At 36.4% G+C, this 27208-nt stretch overlaps 2 protein-coding genes across 2 annotated transcripts in view; one reads left to right on the forward strand and one right to left on the reverse strand.

Moving 5' to 3' along the window:
- The window catches only part of LOC132185158 (glutamate receptor 2.8-like), a 30522-nt gene extending 18454 nt beyond the window's left edge, over window positions 1-12068 (forward strand). Inside the window, exons 3-5 of the mRNA XM_088518538.1 lie at window positions 56-368; window positions 10996-11402; window positions 11496-12068. Coding sequence (XP_088374664.1) covers window positions 56-368; window positions 10996-11402; window positions 11496-12068 — 1293 coding nt within the window. The remainder of the gene's footprint in view (window positions 1-55; window positions 369-10995; window positions 11403-11495) is intronic.
- A 1249-nt stretch (window positions 12069-13317) lies between these two features.
- On the reverse strand, window positions 13318-26990 carry HK5 (histidine kinase 5). The gene is made up of 13 exons (XM_088518301.1): window positions 26751-26990; window positions 24512-25429; window positions 23534-23590; window positions 23091-23318; window positions 22910-23003; window positions 22605-22811; window positions 21314-21444; window positions 17968-18017; window positions 17210-17574; window positions 16962-17065; window positions 15088-15876; window positions 14066-14245; window positions 13318-13602 (listed from the first exon to the last, which is right to left on the reverse strand). Exons 2-13 carry the CDS (start codon window positions 25229-25231, stop codon window positions 13477-13479), a joined length of 3051 nt encoding a protein of 1016 aa, XP_088374427.1. The 5' UTR covers window positions 25232-25429; window positions 26751-26990; the 3' UTR covers window positions 13318-13476.
- Window positions 26991-27208: the final 218 nt, after the last annotated feature.

Consider the following 27208-nt stretch of genomic DNA (forward strand, 5'->3'; position numbering starts at 1 on the left):
TTATATATACATATATGTGAATAGATATCATGGAAGTAAATAGTTTTCTTGACAGAAATTCGACGCTGCCGTAGGAGATACAACAATCATAGCCAACCGGTCTAACTTTGTGGACTTTACATTGCCATACATGGAGTCTAGTGTATCAATGGTTGTGCCAGTCAAAGATAGCGGGAGAAAAAATGCATGGGTGTTCTTGAAGCCTTTAACTTTCGACCTTTGGATAACAAGCGGTTGTTTCTTTGTCTTCATAGGCTTTGTGGTATGGGTTCTTGAACATCGAATAAATGATGATTTTCGCGGGCCTCCATCGCATCAAATTGGGACAAGCTTGTGGTATGCCTTCTCCACCATGGTCTTTTCACATCGTAAGTTCCCTTTACCATGTTCTAATTTATTCTTATATGACACTAACAAGCGATTCAAATACTCAATACAAGGACTATGCACAATATACTATTGGGGATTGCACCCTAAATCCTAATGATTTTATGTTTATGTTGACATCAAATATTTGTAACGAATATATGTTTTATTTACTGATTAAAGGATTTGAGCATATGGCATATAAAATATCTTTTACATACTTGTCACCAAAGTTCATCATATTTATTATACATGTGAAAGGTCATAGGATTACATTGAATATGACTATGGGTATGAGTAACGTGGTTATCACACAAGTGGTATCCAAGAATGAGACCTATTATAGGTCGAAATTGTAACATCCCGTTCCAAATGGTATGATATTGTCCGCTTTGGGCCTTAGCCTGCATGCTTTTGTTATTGGGTTTACCCTCAAAAGGCCTCATACCATTTAGGGGAAACATGCTCTATATAAGCATATCTCATTTCTTACACCCAGGCGATGTGGGACTCCAGAATTACCCCTTTTTAGGACCTAGTGTCCTCGTTGGTGACCTTCATGGACTTGTGCATGTTCCTCCAATCTCAGGTTGGGCTTCGGCTTTGATACCATATGTAACACCCCGCTCCAAGTGGTATGATATTATCCGCTTATGGCCTCAGCTCGTACAGTTTTGTTATTGGGTTTACCCCAAAAAGCCTCATACCATTTAGAGAGAGTATGCTCTATATATGCACATCCACTTTCTCACACCTAGGCAATAAGGGACACTACATAAATAACCTCGATATGTTGGGTAATCGCATGTAGCATTGTGGGAATGCCTTTTCCAGGAGGGAATCCAAATCTTTTGTCAGAAGACAAAGAGACAAGAAATTTTCCCTTAAGATAGATTTTATGGATATTATTTTCTAAGTCTTCGGCCAAAGCATTTTGGTTGGCATGCCAAAATATATACATGTGCTTTCACAAGTATGAGAACAACGTAAAATTCAGTGACTCAAGGATAAAGAGGTAGAGAATTAAGTGGTAGTATCCTTAGCCTTAATTTTACTACGGAATATTTCATGGAGTGATCATAAGTCAACATTAAGTAAGTCAAATGAATTAATTGTTTAATCAAAAATATTTATTGGAGTGTAATCACAATTATTTAGTGGAATTAATTGTGATTAAAATATTGTTGCGTAACGAATCTCGGGGAGATATGATTATAGACATATTTAAGCCAATAATTATTTTTCTCTTTAGGTCCCTCACCAAGCTGATGTAATTTAACTAAAAATAGGTTTTCTTATTTATTAGGTTCCTTGTTTTATTTATTTAAAACATGGGCTAGAGAGATACAGTGCAGAGATGCACGTATGGAGAATCGGGCATGAGATAAAACCTAGAGATCCAAGGATCAAGTAGAACGCATGAGGCCAGGGAAAACTCCCTCGCCCTATGCGTTGCTTGGTAATTGAAGGGACTTGGCTAAGATAAAACCCAGAGCCCAAATCCCTAGGGAGGCACATGAGGCCAACAAAATTTTTCCTGGCCCCATGCATTACTTTAAGGAGAAGTGGAAGTTAGGGTTTTCGCAACCCTAGTTGTCCACCTCAATCCTAGTGAAGCTAGGATTAGCTTCTCCTAGTTCTAATTAAATTAGAATTAGCACTTGTCCCACATTGTTTAAATCTCCACATCTGCTAGCATGCTAAGCCTACAAATAAAGAAGAGCCTAAACTCTCAAGAGTCAAGTAAGAGCCCACACTCTTTTGGTTATTATCAGTCATTGGTGAGAAGATCTAGAGGTCTTATCATCCCTAAGATCTGTCGTGTTCTTGGAGAAAGAAGAAAAGCAAAAAGATTTTTGCCCAAAGCTAGGTGTGGCCATTGATATCCAAGTAAGTATTCTTCATCTTGTGATTTAATTTTAAATAGCAACAGTTCTTCACATGTTCTTCATAAAAATGTTCTTGGGGATGAGAATTTGTATTTTCCGCTGTAAAAATCTCTCATTTGTACACTTATTCCCAACATATACCACCTTCACACACTTGCATGGCTATTACAAATCTAAAAACTTCTTTCATAGAAACCAAAAAGTATGGAATTTTCATTCTTCTAGAATAATTTACTACTTATCCAGCCTTCTTTTCCAACAAGGATGGAGTGTGTTGTGGCGCAAAGCAACGCTAGTAAATAGGAGTGAGGATTGAAACTTGACATCCTGGAATTCCAAGGTTGCTTGAAACCTAACAAATTTCTTGATTAGGTAGTTGCTATTGGAGAGATCTTGGACTTTAAAGAAGTACTTGATAATCGAAGAGTTCCTTTGGTGGCAACCAAATTCAAGGGAAGAGTTGATGTGTGGTGGCAGTAAGTAAAGTAAAGTAGAGTGCAACAAAAAAAGGAGATGATCAATAGCTGAGAGAAATTATTAAAGCAAATGAAGGCTGCATTCTTGCCCTATAATTATATGAGGACCCAATACGAATACATGGCGGAGTTCTACAAGCTAGTGGCTCGAGTGGATTTGGTGGAGTATGATGATTAGTTTGTTTCATGGTACATTGGAGGCATACGACAACAATTCCAAGATTCTTTAAATTTCTTTGACCCTATTAATGTATATGAAGCATATCAAAGAGCTTACACCTATAAAAAGACGTTGTTTAGGAGGCCTTTGAGATTGATAGGAGGAAGAGTTAGTGGGTAATAACGGCACTAGTTCCACACCCCCTACATGTGGTGTAACCCAAACCTACACAAACTAGAGGAAAGCCAAATGTGCAACATAATAAGGCAGCTTCAACGAGCACATCCCTATGTTGCTTTAAATTTGGTGAATCGGGTTATAGGGTAGTGGAATGTACAAAGGGTGATCGGTATGGAAAAGGCCTATTTATTGAATCCGGGGAATATATAGATGAAGATGCCTTGGTTGATTTTGAATAATGGCTTGAATTTGATGCTGAAGAGGTGATCGATGAGGAACGTTTTCAGATGGATGAAGGTCCTTTCCTGGTAGTTAGGAGAGCATGCTTTACACCCCGTACGTAAGGTTGAAAGGGAAGATTGGAGGTGTAACAACATCTTCAAATCTACTTGTACCACAAGAGGTAAGGTTTGTAGGCTCGTGATTGATTCAAAGAGCTATGACAATGTGGTGTTTGAAGAGGTCATACATAAATTGGAGTTTAAGATGGAGAAGCAACCTTGTCCTACCGATTGGCATGAATTAGTAAAGGAAAAAAGGTGACGGATTTTAAATGTTCTCTAGTATTCTTTTCCCTTTGGTCTAAATATAGGTATAAGGTGTGGTGTGATGTAATTGCCATGGATACTTGTCATTTTCTATAGGTGCACCATGGCAATATAATAAGGTTGCCATGCATCATTGGATGATAATGTGAACATTATACTCCTACCAAGCAAGGAGGTGAAGCCAAAACCCTTAAAAGGAGATGGTAAAAATAAATTATCAAGGAATTTGTTGATGAGATATTTCCAACACTACTCTAAGATGGTTTGCGTGTTTTTGATGATCAGTCGAGTAGACTAATATGTCTTCAAATAAAATGACCATTAACCAATACAGGTAATTGTGAAATATATTATTCATCAAGTCCCTAGAAATTGATGGTGTGTTAGCCAACTTGAATGACATGACCAAAAACTGCTAATGGACATACCAGGTCTTGATTGTTGTATTTTCAATGTCTTCACTTTGTATATTCAATTGATAGTGCCTTGATCGAAAGTCTTTTTTTGTAAAGAAACTCGTTCATTTCGATTGATCAAGTAGGTAGTCGGTCCTTGGTAAGGAATACTTGTTATTTACCATTATCGAGTTCAACTCTTGAAAATCTATGCACGTCCGGATAGTATCGACTTTCTTCTTTACAAACAAAATGGATGCTCCCCATGGAGACACACTGATGCAGCAAGACGTTGTGGGTTGCAAAGATAAACAACAAGAAAGGAGGGATAAATATCGCTTAAACCTTGAGTCTATCAAAGATCTAAGAAATCTTCTCAAAACGCTAGAGTCTATTTAGGGTTTGAAGGAAAATAATGAAGAAACTCAACTCTAAGGCTTCTTATTGATAAAAACTGAAAGATAATCAAAAGCTACATTCTTGGGGTTTATAAGCATGTATTTATAGCCCCCAAAATCCTAACCTTAGTACTAAATAAAAAAATAAGTCAGTTTAAACTTTTATGACTAATCCGGTCCGGACGGCTGCAGATGAAGCTCTCAGGAAGTCACTTCATTCCTCTCATCCGAACAGTTGCAGACGAAGCACTATGGAATTCAACTTCATGTCTCAGGAATTACTATGGTGACTTTCTAGGAGTGTCCCGTCCCTCTTTATGAAATCCCTAGCTTTCTGGTCTACATCATCCTCCCCAGGTTGAAGAGAATTCGCCATCGAATTCACACCCTCATCATACGAGCTGCTAGTGAATGAAACTCGAGCAATGACCTTCCTCATAAAGCTCTTAGGGGGTAGGACAACATGGTAAGTGTTAGGATTATGCAACCAGCTGCCCCCGTGGAGAAAACTAAAATTTTCACCCAAACACCTATATTTCATCCAATACAAAGGACCAAAAAAAAAATCTCACATTTCCACCTATTTTTAGCCAAATGCAAAACAAAACAGAAAATTGAAGCCAAAACTTCAGCACTCGATTGATTCTCAAACAAGAAAATCAAAATCAAAAACTCAGCCAAAAATCCCAACAATCCCTCCAAGAACTACTTAAAACCAAAAGAGAATTAAGCAAAAGAAAGGAATTAAAGCAAAAATTAAAGAAGGGGAGGAGTTTCACCTTGTTGAATGAACACTATTTGAGCCTTCCTCTCTCTCTCTCTCACCAAACAAAAAAAAAAAAGGATTTTTATTATGTATTTTCATTTGTTACAAAAAAAAAATCAAAACACTTGTAAAAAAATAAATAAAAGAGTATGGTCCTATGTATACACACAAGAGGAAGGAGACATGTTCTTCGATTTTGCAGACTGTAAAATCAACTCCATGCTCGAGGCCATTCCTCCTTTGATGCAGCATTTAAGAGTTAAGGGGAGAAGATTTTCATTGTTCTAGGGAGATAACAAGCAGAGAAGAAAGAGAAAAAAATGAACTATGAAATCGTCCTCTGCAGAGAGCTTCCTTCCCATGAAGCTTTTTGCAAAAGCCCTTTAATTAGAACGGTTAACATTTTTTTTTTTTTTTTTTGGTTTTGGAGGGGGTGTGCCTCTTCCTTTCTTTATTTTAATTTAAACACTCAATAACCTACTACTAATCATTTTGTCAAGTAGAACATTCTCCTCTCAAGAAAGAAAAATAGGGACAACCACTAATGTCCCCTCCAAAACCTAGTTTCTTGTGCTACAAAAAATTTTAAGCAAATTTTTATTATTATTATTAAAAATAAAATCCAAATGTAAAGGGTCTAACACCCTTTCATGTCAAACTACTACCAACACCTTATATCTTTTATTCAATCCATATGGACAAGTCTTCCCTTTATTGACCCCCCTTGGTAGGAAATGGGTGTAACATCCTTTAATTTTGGAACTATATTTCAAGTTGACAAGTCTCCACGTTTTTCTTCCTCTTGCTCTTCTTCCTTTATTTTCCTCCATGTTCTGCTTACAGTTTTTTCTTCAAATGCAAGAGGCTCTTCCTTTTTTAATTCTTAATACTAGAATGTACGACATCTAGTATTCTATGCACACCAATCTTCCATGGGCTTTTCGCTCTTTTTGACTATGGCTCTTGCTCAATTTCACCAATTAATGGTATATATGTAATGCCCTGGAAATTAATCAACTAGTAATTAATTCCACGATTCATCTCCCAGCCTTATCCCACTCCGAACAAGACTTAGGGACCTCTATTCCTCGAAAGAGAGGATACTAAACATCGGAAATAAAAGATTCTATAAACATAATCGTTACAACCAGAGCATCTACCAAAGAATATCAAAGTAGCTGAAATCATACTATACACATCATCATCTTTACAAGGGATTCATGTTATGCCTTAACATGCAGACATGCATAAAAGCTCTAAGGTCTACAACATAACTCAAAAGTACTAGTTACCATGAGTACCCCCCTAAGCTTGCAATAAGTCCTCAAGCATCTCCCGGGTTAATCCTCCACAATAACCGGAAGCTTCGCGGTATCCGCCTCTGCTAAACTATCTATAACCACATAGTTGTACATATGGAGAAAAAAGGAAAATAATACAAGCGTAAGTCCGATGACTTAGTGAGTATAAATGCACATGACGTACCCATCATTAAATAGTGAACTCAGTTGTTTATAAAGTACATGCAACATTATGAGATGATAGTTTATCATGGATGTGATATAGATATATGATATATGCATATGATATAGAGTAACAGTAATAGTTCAACCGTATGGTCTACCCGAAATATTACCCCTTTTCAGCAGGGTTGGCCCTGTCCCGAGGGACCTGTAATACAACACCAATGTCCCGGATATTGTACGCTACCGTACATAACATTAGTAGCACGACCGAGTTTGACCTTAGGTCGCCCACACCACTAATGATGTCCATCCTATAGTGACCATCCATTAGGGAATGGCTGCGCCTTGGTCACGAAACCATTGGATCCAAATCCCACACACACACATTTGACCATAAAGTTAACCTATATAGTAAGCCCATGGGCGTTATCTCACACGTACTGGTGTACCATGTCATACGATGCAATTAATCTTATCAGTCTTTTGCATGCATAGTTTTACAAGTCTCATCATTATCTTGTTAATTAACATACGTTTTCGCAAAAGAGAGTTCATAGTAGTTCTAAAATGTATTTCATGAGAGTTGCAAAATATGCATGTTTGATATATATAAAATAGATGTGCAATGCGGGAAAAGTGACAACAAGCATCCATGTGAGTTTGTACTCACCCGGGTCATAAGGCTCCTCCATAAAATTCCCTTGAGGCTCCATAACCTTGAATACTGAGAAAAGACCTATCATTAATTCTAAATCCAACTAAAACAAACCTAGAACATGAAAATAGAGGTTATCGAACGACTGGCCAAAGTGGCGTTCCCTGGAACGCTTTTGACCCTACTTTCGGGTCCGTAGCCGTACGTTTACCCAGAAAGCTCGTACATCCGGTCTCGTGGTCGTACGTTCGCTCAAAGAGTTTCAGGTAGAACCTCATTTGGTTCAATCATCCTCCTATCCTCCCAAACTAGTTCTAAAGCTACCAAACGGATTCCTAGGACCTCCTATCTCAAAACAACACCTCCATGCAAAGGGAAATAAGTCCAACAAGAATTACACGCTAACCCAACATGAATCAAGATAAAAGGCATAGCTAAAAGCTACAAACTACCAACTAGGCTAACTACGGAAAAGCATTTAAACAGCATAACAACTAAGGAACAAACTAAGCTTAGAAGATTACCTCCTTGAAGCAAAACCTCCAAGAATCACCTCTCCTTCTCCAAGAACTCACACAATCCTCACAAAACACTCACACAATGGTTTCTGAGAGCCTGGGGGCGAAAATAAGTGTGAAAGGGTGAGGAATAGGGGGTATTTATAGGTGAGAAAAAGCAGAGGGCACTTACCGACTATTATGAAAAGTAGCGGACGTTCGGTACTATAGGGGCATACGTCCGGTACTATTTACCTAGCGGTCCAAAGGCTATAGCGTACATCCAGGTATATCCAAGGGTATTCCAAAAGTAACATACATTCGTGTGCTCCCCAGCGTACGTTCGTGTACTATTGGTAGAGTATGGCGTACTTTTGTCAGCGTTCATCCGATGGTCCCTATGCGTACGTCCTCTACTACAGACAAGAGCGTACGTCTGGCAATCCTAGCGTACGTCTGGTCTGAAAGTCCAAATTCCCAAAATGTCCTTCCAGTTATTCCTATTGACCCAAAGTGCAAATTAACCCTCTAACTAAGCTACCTAAAGCTTAGTTAATTAGTTGGGTCACTACAATATATCCCTCCATGTTTTTAAGACATGATTGCATGTTATCTTTTGGTTCCCCCAATTTACTTCTCATGTGATTGGAGCTCACCTCAAAGTCAATGATCCAATCTTCATCATAACTGACTACTTCCGGTTTAGTCTCTGCCAATGGTGTTTCCTCCAACTTAACTAAAATAGCACTTGCTGTTATTTCATTTGAAAGTTACTATCTAGACTCCCAAGTACACCTAGAGAGGGGGTGAATAGGTGTATCTCACAAATAATGCAGAATTAAAAATTAATGCATGCAAACAGTCAATCACCAAAAATATGTAAAACAGTAAAGCATATGGACACAAGTATTTTTGGTGACGAAGTGGAAACCTGAAGAATTCTTCAAGGAAAAAAAACACTTCGGGACATTAGACCCAGGAGATCATTCACTATAGAAGAATGAGATTACAAGTTGCTCACACTTACAAAACCTTTGTAGTTGACACAAACCTATCTAGACAAGTAACCCTTCTTGCCTTTTATAGCGGTAGTTCCCCCATGACCTCTGGTACTTCTTCTATTGACCTTCCTTGCCAGAACCTCTAACAAGCTGCAAGTTATCACAATTGTTTGACACATGAGTTGCTAAAAATAAATTACAGCACAACTCTAGGAGAGTATACAGACGAAGCTCATGTACAAAGACCTCTCCTAGCACACAAGGAAAAACTCACTCAAAGAACTTAGGATTTTTCTCTCAATTTTGTGCTTCTGCCCTCTGTTTTCCTTGATCAAAATGAGCAGCATGAGTGCTCTATTTATAGGCAGAAATGAGGATACCCTTCAGCTGAGTTAGGTGAGCTTTGCTGGCTAGCGTTCGGACGGTGCTACTGGGCGTTCGAACGGCCTTGGCTTCACATGCTGAAGTGGCGACAGGTAGACAACTTTTCTTGGATTCTTGCAAGCATTTACTCCACTGAGCTGTCCACTCTCCAACTACCGTTTGAACGATGACTTCTAGCATTCGAACGCGGCACACATAATGGCCACATACTCCCATGTTTCCTGCGAGCATTTAAGTTGCCTGCCACAGTCAACTCTCCACTGACTAACTACCATTCGAATGGTGCTTCGAATGCGGCTAGGTTAAATGTACTGCTGACACATGGAAACCCTAGCATTAGTGTATCAGGCTGAACACTTAGCAAAATTCTGCATCGCCACTACCGTTCAGACGGCTAACGAACAAAGCTCTTGGGTTAAAGTAATGAGAATGCTGCACGGGACTCATGTTCAAACGGCCATCAAATGGCTAGCGACGGAGCTCTCAGGTTGAAGTACTAGAAGTCTTCATGAAGCCCCACGTTCGAACGATCTGTGAACAAGAAGCGAACGGAGTTAATTTTAGTAACTCCTTACTAAAATAATCAAGCCCGAGATTTAGAATAATCAATTCCTATTAAATTTATCTCAATGGAATATTCCATTTCTCTTTCATCATTATAATCAAATTGATCATGAATTCCATATTGAGTAGTGTTCCCACAATGCTATATGTGATCATCAAATACATCGAAATTTTAAATAGGAAAGATCTCACTCTTAAATGTATTCAAGTGACCTACACTACAAATTTGAGTTCACATTCGTCTCAGAATTGAGAGTCCATGCTATAAGCAGTCGTGAGTTAAAGTTATTCAATTGACAATAGTATGTAGAATAACAACTTGCACAGTGCATTTCAGTGCATTATAACCACACCAACATATTAATCAAAAGTCTCCACTTTCGTGATTAAGATAGACCATCATGATTGATATGTTATAGTCTTATCAAATAGAATACATAGTTCCATTAATAACTATGAACTAAGGTTTATTGACAAGGTATTATGGCTTAGATCTTCTATATAATGATCTTATTAACAAGCCTAAACCATATTCAACATAACATAAGGACTACATATGGATAAGAGAAATGATAGAATTCATTCTTTTTCAACCATCTCCATTGTGAATGAATGAATCCATAATTGAATTTGTGTGGGGTCTACATAAGTCCATAAATCTAATGGTTGATCTATTGAATTTGTAAATACATATGGTTTAAAGATGGTTTAAAGATGGTTGTGTAACATGCCTCTATGCATAAATATTACACACATGTATATAATGATATGTCAAATGTTCTAATAAAACTCAAAAAATAAACAACTTTATTCATAAACTAAAAATGGCATACACATCATATTAAATTTAAGGACATTATCCCTAACATGGTTAGCATACATAGAATTGCTTTGCTTGTTGGGGGACGTGAGGAGATTTAAAATTAATAGTACTATAGTCTATAGTAATAAAATTTTGAGCAATTAGTTGTTATTATTGACTCTTCGAAGAATTAGTTAGAGTATTGTTAATCTATTTATTGTTATAATGAATTAATGTCAATATTTTTTGCTGTTGAATTATTTCTCTTGATTAGTTGTTGATTGTCAAGTGAGGTTGAAGCTCTATAGGTGTCGGCCTTTGTCACGTGTCTAGCTTTACAATTGGATTAGTGGCTTGACAACTATATATACTTGGATTAGATGCGTTTGAAATTTCATACATACGCAATTATGTTCATTCCTAAAACCCTTTTGCATTTAATTAACAGGGGAGCCAATGTTAAGCAACTGCGCTAGGTTTGTGGTGATTGTATGGGTTTTCGTGGTGTTCATACTCACTCAAAGCTATACTGCAAGTTTGACGTCACTCTTAACAGTTCAACAGCTGCAACCAACTGTTATTGATGTCAACGAGCTTATTAAGAATGGGGAGTATGTTGGATACCAGGAAGATTCTTTTGTTTTAGGAATCCTAAAAGAAATGAAATTTGACACAAGTAAGCTTCGGCGATATAATTCTCCATATCAATGTGATGAGCTTCTATCCAAAGGAAGTGCAAATGGCGGTATAGCTGCTGCTTTTGATGAAATCCCTTACATGAAGCTTTTTCTGACAGAATATTGCTCAAAGTATATCGCCGTTCCATTAATATACAAAACTGATGGCTTTGGCTTTGTAAGCTATCTTGTTTCTTATGTGCCTGTGTTTGTGTATGTATGCATGCATGTTGTTTCTATGTAGATTATATCTTATTTTTATGATGTGCAGGCCTTTCAAAGAGGTTCCCCTCTTGTCGCTGATGTTTCAAGGGCAATCTTAAATGTGAGAGAAGGAGGGAAAATGAAAGAGATTGAAAATGCATGGCTAGGGAAAGATTCTAATTGTTTAGACTCCAACCCCCAAGTTCCTTCTAATAGTCTCAGCCTGGCAAGCTTTTGGGGCCTATTCCTCATTGCCGGTGTTGCTTCCTCATTAGCCATCATCATCTCTGTGTGCATGTTCCTTTACAAGGAGAGGCAGCAAATCTTGATGCATTTTGATTCAGAAGGCTCATTAGGGAGAAGAATTAGGCATACATTAAGAATCTTTGACAGAAAAGACCTCTCCTCGCATATTTTCAGAAAGAGAGCATTTGAAGACAAAAGTGAACTCCCACCAAACACAAATTGCCCACCAAGTCCATCAAACCATTCAACACACGAGGAATCCCACTTGGCTTTCTTTGGAGATGCAGGAACACCTTGTAGAGAATATGCTAATCTCAGTCCAAACGATCAAGTGTCTCAACCAGAAGCCCTTATTGAGATAATTGTCCTCCCAAATCAAGAATCCCATGAATAGATTACGAAAGCACTTAATATGCATTTTAAATATATATTAAATGTAAGTAATTGTAGTTCCAACTAATTCTGTGTGTTCTGCTAGTATGCCACATTTGTTCGGAATACAACGTTGGTAATTTCTTGACCGGTTTTCACCATATCACAATGGCCAGTACGTAGTGAAGAATTGATGTTCCTAAAAATTGCCTTTCTTTCCCAATAGCATGTCCATTAACTGATCATTTATGTTTTCAGGTACTAATATGTCGGAAACAAGCTCCTTTCATAGTAGCTTATGTACGAAGCATAAGAAATATAGTTGTTAGTTTAAGGATAAATGCTCTAGGGGTTATCCAAAGTGGTGGTCAAAAGGCGGGAATTGCATTAAACCGCTAACCACTTTTGAAGGCGTTTAGGAAAAACCTCTAACCGCCTAGGCGGTTACGGTTAGCTGTTTTAGGTTTTTCCAAAACCTCTAACCGCTAATTGTTAACCGCCTATATATAAATATAATATGATACATTTTATTTCTATACATGAAACGATGTTTTTGTATTTAAAATTTTAAATATATATAAAAATTTAGAAACGATGTCATATGTAGTATGATATTATTGTATTACCATAGAAACAACATCGTTTTGCTTTTTTTTCTTTTTTTTTTTTTTCTTTTAAAAAGCGGACTAACGGCTAACCGCCGGTTAATCGCCTAAGCGGTTAGCAAAGACGATTAGTGAATTTTACTACCTTTTCACCTCTAAATGTAAGTGTCTAATATCGAACCATCCGTAACTATTTGTGTTCATATCTCTCTCTTGCTTCTGCTATTATTTTCGTATTTTATATTTTCTCACAAACTTCAACATAGTATCATAACTTCATTATATTTCAATACTTTACACCATACCATAAATTTTTTATTGGTTGTAAAAGAAAGATTGAGTTATACAAACAATTCTTGCACCGTCCCAAAAAAAAAAAAACATTTGTACAACTTTTCTTTTTTTTTCTAATTAAAAAGGGGGAGAAAGGGAAAACATTTGTATAACTGATATAAATATTATACCACATAAAAATTAAATTACTCTATTGTGAACCTTGTCTGGTTTGGGTATTGGCAATGAGAATATAATAGAAAGACTTTAGTGTGGAGATATCCAATCATCTTTGATGCCAGCATATATATTTTCATAAAATTATCACTTTACGCCTTTGCTTTCACTTCCTAATTCCTAACTAAAGTTCATAGATGCCTCCCCTCCAAACAATGTGAAAGGCTCTTGGAGAGAGACAAAAAAGAATATGACATAGACCTATACAGCTTCTGAGGAGATACTAACTGTTGAGAAGAACATGATGCATATTGGTTACAAAACTTTCCTAACACGCTTTCATTTTTATACACAAGCATTAATTTACAAGAGATATCATGATGGTAGATATTTTGCAAGACACTCTTTCAATTTTTGCAAAGTTACAGGCTTTGACACGAATGAGTCCATACCATTTGCCAAACACTCATCTGCACTCTCTGCCAATGCATTTGCTGTCATCTGCATTTCTACCAAATGTTTAGTTAGTGGATGCTTCAGAGTACACACTCACATGTTTGTATATGTATGTAATTTAAACAATGATAACACTGATGGTAATGGTTTTAAAAAAATCTAACAAATAACATAAGCATCTACATCAGAAGTTGCAGAGAGTGAAGATCATTGAATAGAAGATCATTCCTTTGAGAAGTCAATCCGTTTGTCAAATGTGAAAATTAAAACTTCTTTATTATTTGGTGTGTGGTAGAACTATGCTTAGAAAGGATCACTCATGCAGAAATTTTAATCATCAAATTAGGACCCAACAGTTGATAAATTGAAGCTGATCAATGCCACTATTAAACAGATAAAAAGAGGATAACATCACAAGTATCGGCTAAATTCAGCTAGTTGACAAACCATGTAGTTGAGTTTTATATATATACATATATTGCAGGCAAATAAGATTTGAGGTGCTCACCGCTATGATGGGTCTCCGCTTTGCAGATGGTGTAGATCCCAGACCATTTTGTAATGAATCCAAAGACAACAAAGCTTGGTCAATTCCTGCCTTCACTGCAGCATCCCAATTGCCAGTTTCCTCAAAAGAACGAATTAGTCTTGTAGCTTGAAGGCCATCCATAACTGGCATGCAGACATCCTGAAAAAATTCAAATATTACACAATTACCAAAAACTAAAAATTCTTGTGCCCAAGACAAACCAACAAGGCCTTTAGCATTACAGCTAATTTTGAGTTTCCTGTATTTCAATCAAGCTGTACTGTCTATGTTTATGATGATGCTTAGTTGTCCCTTCTATTGTATAACAGAAAAGATGCATGTCTTCTAGAAAAAGCCCCACCCTTCTAGCTTAATCAGAACCATGTTTACAGTTGCTTTGAGGCCAAGCACTTGGCCATTGTTTGGACACCACATGTTGTACATTCAAATGTGTGTAGTCTCTCACTGTATCTTTTAAAGTTTTAGAATGGAAAGCCTTGAAAGAAATATACTCAAGTTTGTTATCACAGAGGCAGGCACCTATTTCGCTAGTTCCTATTTCGATACCAAACTAAAGATTGAGTTTCTAGAATCACGATAAATGGGGGAAGCAAGAGATCTTAGGGATAGTTTGGGAGAACTTGAGCATTTTTAAGAGCTACGACCTTGCTGAGAAGCTGCAAGCATGTTGGAAAGAAACTTTTGGCTGCTTCTCAAAGCTGCCTAAAAAAACTGTCCTTTTACAAAATCAACAAAGCACCTTTCAGTTACCAAGCAACTTGTAGGCAACGTATATTTTTCGAAGGCTTATTGTTCAAGTAGCCCCATCAAACAGACCCTTATTGTTCTAGATCGTCTTTTACTGTTCATGCTTATTACCCTTGCAAATAGAGAGTGGGAAGGATGGATGTGTTGTGTCTATTTGTCCTGAAACATGACTGACACCAAGTCAAATGAAGGCAACTGTAACCGAACAAAAAATTTGGCTTTCAAGAAAGTACCATGAGAATGAGATCGTAATTATGATGCTGAACTGCGCACACAGCTTCAACTCCATTATTCACCACATCTATGCTATGGCCTAACAGCTTCATCATTGACTGTGTCACCATTACGATGGTCTTGTTATCTTCAACAAGAAGGATCTTAGGTTTTAATGTTGATTTGGGTACTTCTGTACTGCTGCTAGAAACGCACTGGGAACTTGCATCAGATTTCTCCTGCCTCTGACATGTTCCTTGGGGTTCTCTTGTCTTTGCCACTACAGCGACTTCTCTGCTTGTTTCTTTGTGATGAGTGGAATCTATAATAGGATTTTGGAACTGAGAACTTGTGTCATCTTGACACTGTTTGCCTCTACAAACTGTATCCTGGTTAGTAGGGTCTGGGCTATGGCTTGATGAACTCTCTGGTTGACATAGTGTCTCTGCATCATCAACCACAGAACATGCCTCCTCAACTGAAGCTGTCTCCTTTGATCTGACACTATTAGAGGGAAATGAGTAAGAATTGTCTGAGAACCCATTGAGTTTATGTGACCTAGTATACCCCATATTAGTCCTGCTGGACCCATTAGACGAGAATAGTGAACCCAAAGTGCGAGGCTGAAATTGGAAAAATCTCTCAGTAGCTTCATCAGTTGCCGCATTATGATCAGCCATATCTGAGAGCTCATCAGGATCATCAGAATTATCAGATGCGGTTGAAACCTTGTATGGTAGTACAAACGTAAAAGTCGACCCACAATGTTCTTGGCTCGACACCGTAAGATGACCTCCCATCAGCTCAACCTATTTCAAATACTTGAAATTTTTAGGAAGGAGGAAGAAAACTTCGTTTCATCAAGAAATCAAATTATTTAACTACAGTAAAATGATGAGTTAATGTTTACCAGAGAAAAAGGAATTGAACATGAATATCATACACAATGATCCATTTTGAATATTTGCTTGTTCAAGGCTCAGCATAAATGTGCTCTAAGACTAGAAATACAGAACGCTAGCCTTGCAGTGAAAGTGAACTTGGAAGGGCTGCAAAATCTGAAAATAGAGCTAACCACGTCCCCTATTTTTCTAGTCTGAGAGAATCTCTACATTAATTGAAAGACTAGAATGCCAAAATCCAACTAATTTGATATGAATCAGAGTAGACTTCACAGAGTTTGAAGTCTTCATAAAGAGTTGGACCAATATATATAGATCCAGAAAAATGAGCTTCCAACATGGACTTAGTGTTTAACAACCATTAGCATGCTATTCTTACTATATGCGGTCCGTTCTTCATTGCTAATTATAACTTAAAAAGCCTTCCTTATTGATCAAGAGGTTTTGCACCATTGGATCTCTCAGCGGTTCTGAGAGCATCATTCAAGCAGTCATATTTTTTTGGGTTTTAGAGGATTCACCTCAATATTTGGTCTTCGTACAATGCAGTTGAACCAAAAACCTAAGAACCATGAGTTGCACAATATTGAACAAGAAATTTGTTTTTTACCAAAAGAAGTTGAAAAAAAAAAAAAAAAAAGGAACTTGCCCTTGACTTCTCATCTTTCATGCTACAGTGACAACTTGGTTGAATGTTTCAGTGATCTGCAATATTTAGCAGAGCTAGTGTATAAAATCTCTACTCTAGTAATCATGTATTCTTTTGATTTCAATTATTCAAGGGATAACAATTAATAAGAAAATTTGATGAGCTGTACGTGCTTGACAACTAATCAAATGAAAAGATCTGCCGATACGATAGATGACATACAGAAAGAAAGGTACACATAAAAAGCACGTTATATGCACAAGTGGAGCAATGCTCCTGACCTCCAATGCCTGTACTGCCTCAGAGACCAGGGGAAGGGGGAGTAATGGCAAGAAAAGTTTACCAGTTGTTTGCATATTGCTAGTCCTAGTCCAGTCCCACCATACTTTCGGGCATGATCCGCACTAACTTGCATGTACTTCTTGAATAGTGTAGGTAAAGCAGTTTCTGTAACATGTTTTAAGAAAAATGTTGTTACTGCTTACAATGACAGGAATCAACCAGAAGTAGGGAAGAGCCAGAGCATAAAAGCAACAAAGATACTGAATTCTATGTTTAAACTTATTGATTCCAGACAGAGAGGAGCATTACCTGGTATTCCAATTCCTGTGTCATACACATCACAGCGTATCCAGACTTTTGTTTCAGGAGAATGAGGTTGCTCCTCATTATCTCCATCTACTGAGACTTTACTCTTTTGTGGGGTTCTAGGTTCATCGCTTGATGGATGATTTTGGCAAGGACCTTCAATGTGTCTTTGACCATGGGTACCTTTCCAATCACCAATAGTTCGAGATGTTGATAGGCATTTCTCTTCTTTTCGTCCATTTGCTGAAAAAGTCGACTCATCTGCAGTCAACTTCTGATGGCATCCTTCTCCCTTTACAGAAGATGGATCTGGTACCACATAAAGGTTTACCCCAACTTTTCCTTCATGAGTAAACTTGATAGCATTGCTGCAAAAAGCAAAAAATACTCAGAAACCACTCTTTCTTTCTTTCTTTTGTTTTATCTTTCCAAAACAAAAATATTAATAAACAACCAGAAACACAAAAAACTCAAAATTATTTTCACCCACATCAGAATACTTTTTCAAAACAAAAAATAAAACCCTCTAAAAAGCATTAACAAATAGAATGAATGTATCTAAAGGCAAAACTAGATAAACTGATATAAAAATTGATAAAAAACAAAAACAAAACAACAAAAAAAAGGGGGGGGGGGGGGGGGGGGGGTGTCATGGTAAATATATTGCAAGCTAGATGCAAACAATTTTTACTTTCCAGAATATGGATAGATCATCTAGTGAATCCAAAAAGAAGAAACATAAATCCTACAAAGTTTGGTACCTGATCAAGTTGGTGAGAATTTGTCGAATCCTTAGAACATCCCCAATGACCTGCAAAATTGAGTATATTGTTTAAACTAAATAAGATGCAAAAGCAATATTGAATAAAAAAAAAAATTGTGCAAGACGCAAGCAGCAAAAAGGTCGATTTATTTTATTATAGTTTTATTCAAATTTTGGAGTGAACGATACTTTCCTAATTTTATTCCTCTGGAAATGAGTTGTACTTTTAGTCTATTAGGTCTTATTTTGGTTTTATCATGTTTTTGGAATTTTAATTATGGGTTCTATTAGTTATTTAATTTGGGCTTAGAAGTCAAAGCTCATATATTAGATGAGGTCAAAATAAAAATTAGCCCTTAGAACACATGATTTTTTTTTTTTTTTTTTTTAAGTGATGATCAAAGAGCTTATTTTTACTACCACGTCATTTAGTTGTATTGTGGTGTACTAAAGTCTACTAAATAGCATTATTCTTATGAAAACTTTGCTGCAAATATGCTTATGAGGTTTGTGGAGTAATTCTACAAGTCACTCGTATCTCCCTCCCGTGTCCCTCTTGTGTCACTCTAAAAATAAAGTGCTTTTAAAATTACCATTTGATCAAAATTTAATAATAATCAATCCCAAAGTTAATAATGATTCTAGAAACCACATCATTTTTTAGTTACACAAAAATGAATTCAGTATTACTCGGGTATGTGAGATGCAATCCTTCAAAAGTGAAATGCCAAGGAAACCTTATGTACGATGCCTAAGTTTGTATGCTCTTTCTTCTTCACATTTTCCTTTTAACTTTTTCAGCAATTTTATATCAAATTTTAGTTCCCTAAAATCCGATCCTAGAGAAGCGTAAACCATCCATCCATCAAATATCTCTCAAACAATCCCGAAGTATCAAAGTTTCATTCCGGGGTTATAGTTCATTGTCCAGAACAGCAACTCCAGAAATTGAGATCTCGTCTTCGTTTTGTCTTCAAACTAAATCCCTCTCCTTACACAGTTACACTGATTGAAGCCCTTAACCCCTAATATTTTTCCAGCATTTTCCACGACAAAACCCTAACCAAACAACCCTAGTTCTCCTCAAATTCTGCTGTCAAGGAAAATCCTGCAACCAAAAGTTTTTGTTTCCAGTCCTTAAAACTCTTAAAAATTCAACCTTTTCAAACCCAATCTAAGTCATAAGCTCTCTACTTCCTTTTCACATGCTTTAGAACTTCAAAGCCTAATCTTTCGCCAAATGTTTGCTATCAAATAAGCCTAGAAACATCTGTGTTGCTGTCCTGCTTCAGATGTAGTATTTAGTTGAAGTTGAAGTTGAAGTTGAAAAGATGCAAGACGAAATTAAATAATATAAGGGACAAAGACGAGTCTCATTCCCTAAATTATATTTCACATCAAGAGAAGGCCATATTGTCTACTCTAACTTTGTAAAATATTGAACCTGTCATTATCATCATTTTTGTCTTAAAAGAAGAGAAGAAAATTCGACTTGTAGCTTTTTGTCCATTGACAAGGATACAAGATTTTGTCTTTGGAAATTCAATAGGAGGGGTTGAGAGGTGTTTTCGAAGTATACAAGAATTGAGGTGGGTGACAGTTCAGAGATTAGGTTGACATGATGTGTGGTGTGGGGAGTAGCTCCTTAAGGTAGCGTTTCTAGAGCTGTTTAGGATTGCCTGCTCTAAAGATACCTCCATGGCGGATCATCTTCCATTATCCAAGGGCTATCCTTAGTGAAATGTTACTTTTATAAGAGCAGCACATGATTGGGAGAGGGAACTCTTTACTTCATTCTTCAATTAGTTGTATTCCATCAGTTGAGATAAGGTGGAGAGGACAAGCTCTCTTGGGTCCCCTCCAAGAAGGGTCGTTTGATGTTAGACCGTTTTGTATCTTAATCCCCCATGTTTACAATAATTTTCCTTGGAGGAGTATTTGGTGGAATAAGGCCCCGTTGAGAGTGGCTTTCTTTACTTGGTCTGCCGCTTTGGTAAAATCCTCACTTTGGATAACTTGAGAAAGTGGCAAATCATTTGTTGTAGATTGGTGTTGCATGTGCAAGAAGAGTGGGAAAACCGTTGACCACCTTTTACTTCATTGTGAGATAGCTAGTGCCTTATGAAACTCTATCTTCGTTTTCTTTGGTTTAGCATGGATCATGTCCCATTGAGTCATAGATCTCTTTGCTTGTTGGAGAAGGCAATGTGGTAAGTGAAGTTGTCTGGAAGATGATCCCGATGTGGTAAGTGTATCTGGAGAGAAAGAAATGAACGAAGCTTTGAAGACAATAAGAGGATGGTGGCGGAATTAAGGGCCTTCTTCTTCAATACTCTATACCATTGAATGGCTGCCTATTAGTGTTTTCATATTTATAGTTTTCATGACTTCTTTTCTTTTCTTTTTATCTTTTTCCATTTTTTGTTAGGTATTTTTCTCGTATACTTCATGTATACTTGAATGCACCCTCTGCGTTTTTAATGAAGTTCATTCACTTTTAACAAAAACAATTTAAGACACTGAAGTTTTTGCTACTTCAATAGTTCATAACTCGAGAACAAGTTTTTTCTAGATATTAGTTGGACTTTTAGTCTATTAGATCTTATTTTGAATTATATTATTTTTTTGAATTTTAAGTACAGGTTCTATTAATTATTTAGTTTGGGCTATGAGTCAAAGCGCACATAGTCAAGTTTCTTAAAAGTTTCAAGTCTTATTAGGGTTAGGTTTAGTTTTTTTATAAATGTGATTTTTTTAGGTTTGTGAGATACAAATACAATCCTACTCCAAAGTGTGATGCCAAAGTAACCCTAAGTGTGATACTTAGGAAAACTATTTCTGATACCTAGGACTATCTTCTTCTTCTTAATCTCTTTAATTTCTAGAAAATAAAATAAAATAAAAATTAAAAAAAAATAAAAAATAAAAAAATAAAAAATAAAAAATTATCAATTCTTAGACTCTACAATTGACCTTTATTTCTCACCCTTAGGACCCTAAAATTCATGGGATAAAAATCCTAGCATAATCCACCTTTATTAGCCTCCAAAACCACAAAACCAGATCTGCTACAGTTCCCCCACGTTGCTGTTCACAGCCTAGAAACGGCTACCTAAGCCCTAAGCTTTCCCCTTTATTTCATCTTAGTACTTACTTCTATAACGTGAATTTTTTTATAAGTTATCAAAAAATAGAGGGGAAAAAACATGTAGGTGCACCTTATTATGTAATATAGTTTACTGACAAGATTTCCTGCAGGAAATTTGTAGCTTTTTGAAAAAGAACAATATAGAAAATGTGGAACTCTTCGACAATGCGGCAGGAAAGCTCATCTAAGTTCTCACCTCTACAGGAACATCATCTGCTACATGTCCTTCCAAGGTCAAAATTTTCTGTAATGATGCTGCGGCAGTCTGAAGCACATGCTTTACTACCTGTCTAGGCCGAAATTTTGTAGCTTCCAACTTCATAACTCCTAAAGAAAAATGAAAACATATAGGAATAAAATCAGCATATTGGGGGAGTGCATCCATCAAGGATTCTATGCATAGAAAGCAAAAATACGCATGTGTTTGGCACCGTCTAGGGCCCATAATATGTAAGTACATCTTCGCACACATATACATGCATATCGATAAATTTAGACATATGGATCAAATTCAAGTTACATGTAATTTGTTTTCAATACTGCACCATTCAAAAACTTTCCATTGGGCGGTATTTTATTAACAAACCTAGTATTGGATTAAATGCTCTCCGTAGAATATTTTTGCTTGCCAATATTAAGAGAATTAGAGATTTAGAAATATTTCATCTATAATGTGTTTACAATTTTATTTTTCTTTCATTTTAAGTCAATGTCGACACATCACATCCAAGGGTTGAAAAATATGCAAAAACAGATGAATTGATGTATTTAAAACTAAATTACATCTATTGACATGAAAGTTGTCGTGTGTATTAGTGCAGAGAGAATGTGTAATCTAATGGGGGATTATCAAAACATTAATTTGACTAAAAGTTATTGAGTGGTGTAATACTAACAAAAAGACAAACTAGGTGTACCTTAAATCTAACCCTATATACGTGTTTGTGTGCGTGTGGGTGTGCGTGTGCGTATGTGTAATGAAAAATATATATTATGTATAAATGTGTGTGTGCCAATGCAGTTTAAGCAGATCTTCTTTTTATACCTAATTAGTTAAAGGTAGTCAATTTCCACTTAAAATCCGTTTGTTGTGTTTGCTAACTGATGCATAGGCTTAGGAAATGAACTTTTAAGCCCCTTTATCAGTGATAAAAACATATACCCTGCAAGTTGATCCTAGACGGTTAGGATCTTTTTTCTGAAACTAGTCATTTTGCAATCTCTATTGGAATGAGACCAAAACCAGATTATCTTTCATAGAGAATCTAGCTTTAAACCATAACAAGCAGTTGAAAAATGATGTGTTTAATATAGAGAAAATTGACAACCTGACTATAGCACACAAAACCTGATTATCTAATAACATTTGTATCAGTATGAAGTTATTGTTAAAGAGACTGAAGTAAGAGTACAGATTGTAAAATGTATAAATTGTATACAATACGAACATCCACGGGAGTGAAAATGAGAAAGGATGAAATTCAAACCTGACTCAACCTTCGAAAGGTCAAGAATGTCATTTATAAGTTGAAGGACTAAATCTCCAGAAGATAGCATGCAATCCAACAGTTGTCGTTGCTCCTGATCAACTTTTGTGGTGGAAAGAATCTCAGCCATGCTAACAACTCCAGATAGAGGAGATCTTATCTCATGGGACATTGTAGCTAGCATTTGTTTTGCTCGCATTGTCTCCTCTGCAAGAGAATAAAAAAAAAACAGAGTAAACTTTGCTTCTCCAGAAGCGCACCGAAGTGAAATTCACAACTCCATATATTTCACCAAGCAATTGAACCTGTTATATGAATTGTTTTGTTCAGTTCTGTTTCCTTGGCCTTTTGTACTGCTATTTCCTCTCGAAGTTTTGCCATCCTCTCTCGTTTTCTTACCTGTTGCGCATCAGGAACATAAATAGCATTGGTTATGTTAACAAAAGAGACCCAAAGAGTGACAACTAAAAACAGAAAAAAAGTTACCTGGTCAGTTACATCCATTCCCATATAATTTATACCAATTGTCTCCCCTGCCTTGCTAAAGACGGGTTCCACATATATCAAAAATGTCTTTGACCCAAATAAGTCCGTCTCAAATGTAATTTCCCTCTTTGCTGGTAGTCCTTTTTCCAGTACTTCTCTCTTGAAATCTTGAGACTCTTTAACACCAGATCCAGTAAAAATTTCAACATCTGTTCTTCCAATAATGTCCTGGTAAAAAAATAAACGTAAAACTTCATGTACTTCAATGGCATTTGACAGAGAAGCAAAAGAAATTATAAAAAGCAAAAACTCTATCAAAAGAGGAAGTGCCTGCTCAGGTTTCAAGCGAACGCCTGAATAAAAGATGTAACTTGTAAAAAGGAATAAAACTATAAAGCAATCTCATCAAACCTTGAATAGAAACATCAGTGCCAATTACTTACATCCTCATGCAAACTTGGAAAGTGATTATAGATAAAGCGATAGCGCAACTCTTTATCCTGAAAGAAATTGTCATCAAAGAATCATTCCCCTGTAAAGCTAAAAGATTGAAAGAAATATATGATAGTGGAAATAAAAGCATAAAGGACTTGTGTATATAATAAATTTGTATGTGTGTGTGTGTGTGTGTATATAAATAAATTTGTAGAGAAGTTATACAGTAGATCAAAGTTACAACAGGAAAAGTTATCATTTATTGAAAGTTCATTATTCAACAACTACAGGTTCCTAAAGCAATATTTCCACCTTCACTGCCACATTCATCCGCATCACTAGAGTGAATGAAGGAGATTATTCAAATTGCTCATTACCTCATTCTCATAGAAGTTCCACTGTTTGCAAAAAAAAAATAAGAAAAGGAAGATCCACTCCCTACATCTCTAATAAATGAATTTGTGCATATAGAAGAATGCCTGTAATCTAATTTCAAGAGTAGCATAATTCAGATTGAAGGGGAACCTAAAAGGAAGTGGGTAAGTTCTGTGAGAAACAATAATATAGCTGTAAACAACAAATGACATGGCCCCATATAAGCAGAAAGACTATAAAGGATTTTGTTGAACCCAAATAAGATCTTACCATGATGACTTGAGTAATTATCAATACATTAGTGTATCTATTACTACTGAATGTTTCATGTGATTCCTTCTTGTTCCTCTTTGAAGGAAACGTTAGAAAAAGGATGTTATAAAAGAAAATAAATATCAAAAGGTACATATTGCTTTTTATTCTTGTAACTGACTGTTGGCCACAACAATATATATATATATATATATATATATACAATTTCAGCTGTTATAGTGCTTAAAATCCCTTCAAGCAATCAATAACCGAGTATGAAAGATCCAAGTACCACAAGGGAAGATCATCTTGAAAAGTTGTAGCAAACAGAGCATTTATACTATATATGCCAAACTTACCTGATGGCCAATGACAACGGGGGCATTTTGAAGTACAAAATGCAAGAAATTATCTGCTCTTTTCAGAATCTGGGACAATTCTTCCACAGGTGAGGACTGCCTTTCAAGATCTTTTATGCTTTCCTGTAACTTCTCAATGAGTATCTGCTCTCTCTGAGTACTTGCCTCCAATAATTTCTCTAAATGCATAGCCCGCTGCTTCCAGTATACAACAGTATCATACTCAGCATCTATTTCAACTCTCTTATTCTGGACAATAACATCATTTTTCCTGCGGGGAACATCTTGCCATAGATCATAAACTTCATCCAGTATAGATATTGGACGTTTATCACCGCCATATCTTTCTTCCTCAAACCGATGCTCCTCCAATATCTCCAATTTTTTTAGCTCAACTTCCTCCCGTTGTTTGCTTAGAATGTCAAGTTCTTCTCTGAGAAGACGTACAGCATTTGCCTGCTTATACTCCCAGTGCTTAACAAGGTATGCCAACTGAGAAGAGCCCGTCTCAGTGTAATTCGTTAGCTCTAAAAGACGCTTGAAATCAACTATTGTTGCATCATCTATGATTGTAACCTCCTCCAACATATCTTGATCCCCTTTTGGCTTTTCTACATTGAATTGCTTTCCAGCATCAGTTCCAACATCGTCAGGCCACATTGAAGGGAGGATTTCGATGTCCATCTCTTCAATATGACCACTCTCCATTTCAGAAACCATTTGTCTAAACGTAGATGGGCATTCTAATGCTACTGAACCATGGTTGCCACTTCAGTATATGCATCTCAGCAATCTCAAAAACATATCTTGTGCAACATTTCACATCCAGGAGATAGAGTTAATAGAGCACGGAGAAAATCCAATGCAGCAAGTATGCTGCAGTTTTATTTGGCCAGAAGTTCCTGCTCAGGTCACCAACTGCATAAGAAACAATATAATTCGAAGTGAACTTGTTTTTTTTGGTACTGAAAAAAAAAAATAAATAAATAAATAAATAATTAAACATGAATAAGTATATGAGTAGGCGATTTCTTTTGGATGAGCCCTGCACATTTGGTCATAATATTATGAAAGCAACATAGCTGCCTAGAACTAACAAGTAATGGCTTAATTTCAGGAGTAAATTAAAGATACAGTGACTTTACTGAGAAATTAGAAGTAAAACATGGTTTTTGAGTTTACCAGAATTTATTCTCTTCTGATGCCATTGGAAAATATAAGATAGGTCTCACATTATCTATAACCTCATTTGCTAAAGAAACCTTTTGTTTCAGATATTCAACTTGATGAATGCCAATTTGCTACCTAAAATGCAAGCCCCTATGACCCCTACTTCTCCAAAGTGAAGACCAGAATCCTTGATTTTTTTTTTTTTTTTTTTTTTTTTTTTTGCCCTTTTGATGAATACCGTACAATTTTGAATCTCTAAAAGAAACGCAGCAAAAGAAAATTTGAGAAGAAAAATAGCACGTTCTTGGCCATCTTGAACAAGCTCTTCCACTGTGAAAGGGAACATGATATCATAAATAGCTCAAGCTTTACAAAGCCATACGTCCCACATCAACAATCAAATGGTCAAACTAATGGAAGAAGCAATAGTAAAAATAAAAGCATATTTATTTACTTGAAAAAAAAAAAAAAAAAGTAATGGAAATATCAAAGGTGAGAGCATAGAGCTTCGAAACCAGTCTGGCTGTGCTAGTTCACCATTGAATTTAAGCAGAATTTTGGCAGATAACCAAAGATTATAAACAGCAAACAAAGATAACAGATTGATTACATGTAAAATCACCCAAATAAAAACGCTGAGAAATGCCTTGATTTTGTAATGAAAGTTGTGATACAAAAAGAAATTAGCAGAAACAATATTTATCCAAAAAGAACAATTTTCGACATTCTTTAGTTCAGCAGAAGATTGAACTAGCAAAAAACTCTCGAAGAATTTTCATGCAAAAAAAAAAAGTTAATTCTGTCATTTTCGATTGAAAAATCAAATTACGAATAACCAAAATGGATTCAGGGATCCAATACAGAGAAGCGGAACCAAATTCTCTAATAAAACAAATTCTACAAAAGCAGTGAAATGGAAATTGAATATGAGAAAATGAAGCGGAGATCCAATATTAACGAAACAAGTTAAAACAGAAAGAAAATTCAAACCATTGACGGACTGGATTGAACGTGCATTTGTAGAAAGAACACATACCAAAATACACAATTAAGCTTAAAAGAGGCACACCTTTTAGCGGTTGAACAAAAGCCACCCTCCTCCGAAGAAGAAAAAGAAGAAGAAGAAGAATTGGGAGTGAGAAGAGCGAAAGGCTTTCACAGTTTCACTGTAGATCTGAGGAATCTCCGTACCCGTTCAGTCAACAGCCTTCAAATGGCATTGAAAAAGGAGAGCTAACTACCGAGGAGAGAGAATGTGAGGGAGAGGAAAAGAAAAGGAACACCAACAAATGTGGGAGAGAAAGAGACGCCCAAGAAGCCATGTGAATTTGGAGGTTAAAAATATTAGAGAATTCTTCAGACTTCCTTCGATACTTTATTTTATTTCTCTCTCTTTCTCTCTCTCTGTGTTTGTTTATACATTGATTCAGAGCTCCTCCTTCTGCAAAAGCCTCACACAAATCATCCTAGTATTTATGTTCCTTTTCTCACTGCTTTTTTCCCTCTCTCTCTCTCTCTCTGTACACA

Source organism: Corylus avellana, chromosome 7, assembly GCF_965113065.1.
Source record: "Corylus avellana chromosome 7, dhCorAvel1.hap1.2, whole genome shotgun sequence".
Taxonomy (NCBI): domain Eukaryota; kingdom Viridiplantae; phylum Streptophyta; class Magnoliopsida; order Fagales; family Betulaceae; genus Corylus; species Corylus avellana.

Excerpts from the sequence above, each read along its gene's own strand:
- HK5 (XM_088518301.1), bottom strand. The coding sequence starts at position 25,231 with ATGGTTTCTGAAATGGAGAGTGGTCATATTGAAGAGATGGACATCGAA. Across the intron at positions 17,575-17,967 it reads ATTCTCACCAACTTGATCAG|CAATGCTATCAAGTTTACTC; the intron begins GTACCAAACTTT and ends TGCTTTTTGCAG. Across the intron at positions 13,603-14,065 it reads AGCGGAGACCCATCATAGCG|ATGACAGCAAATGCATTGGC; the intron begins GTGAGCACCTCA and ends GTAGAAATGCAG.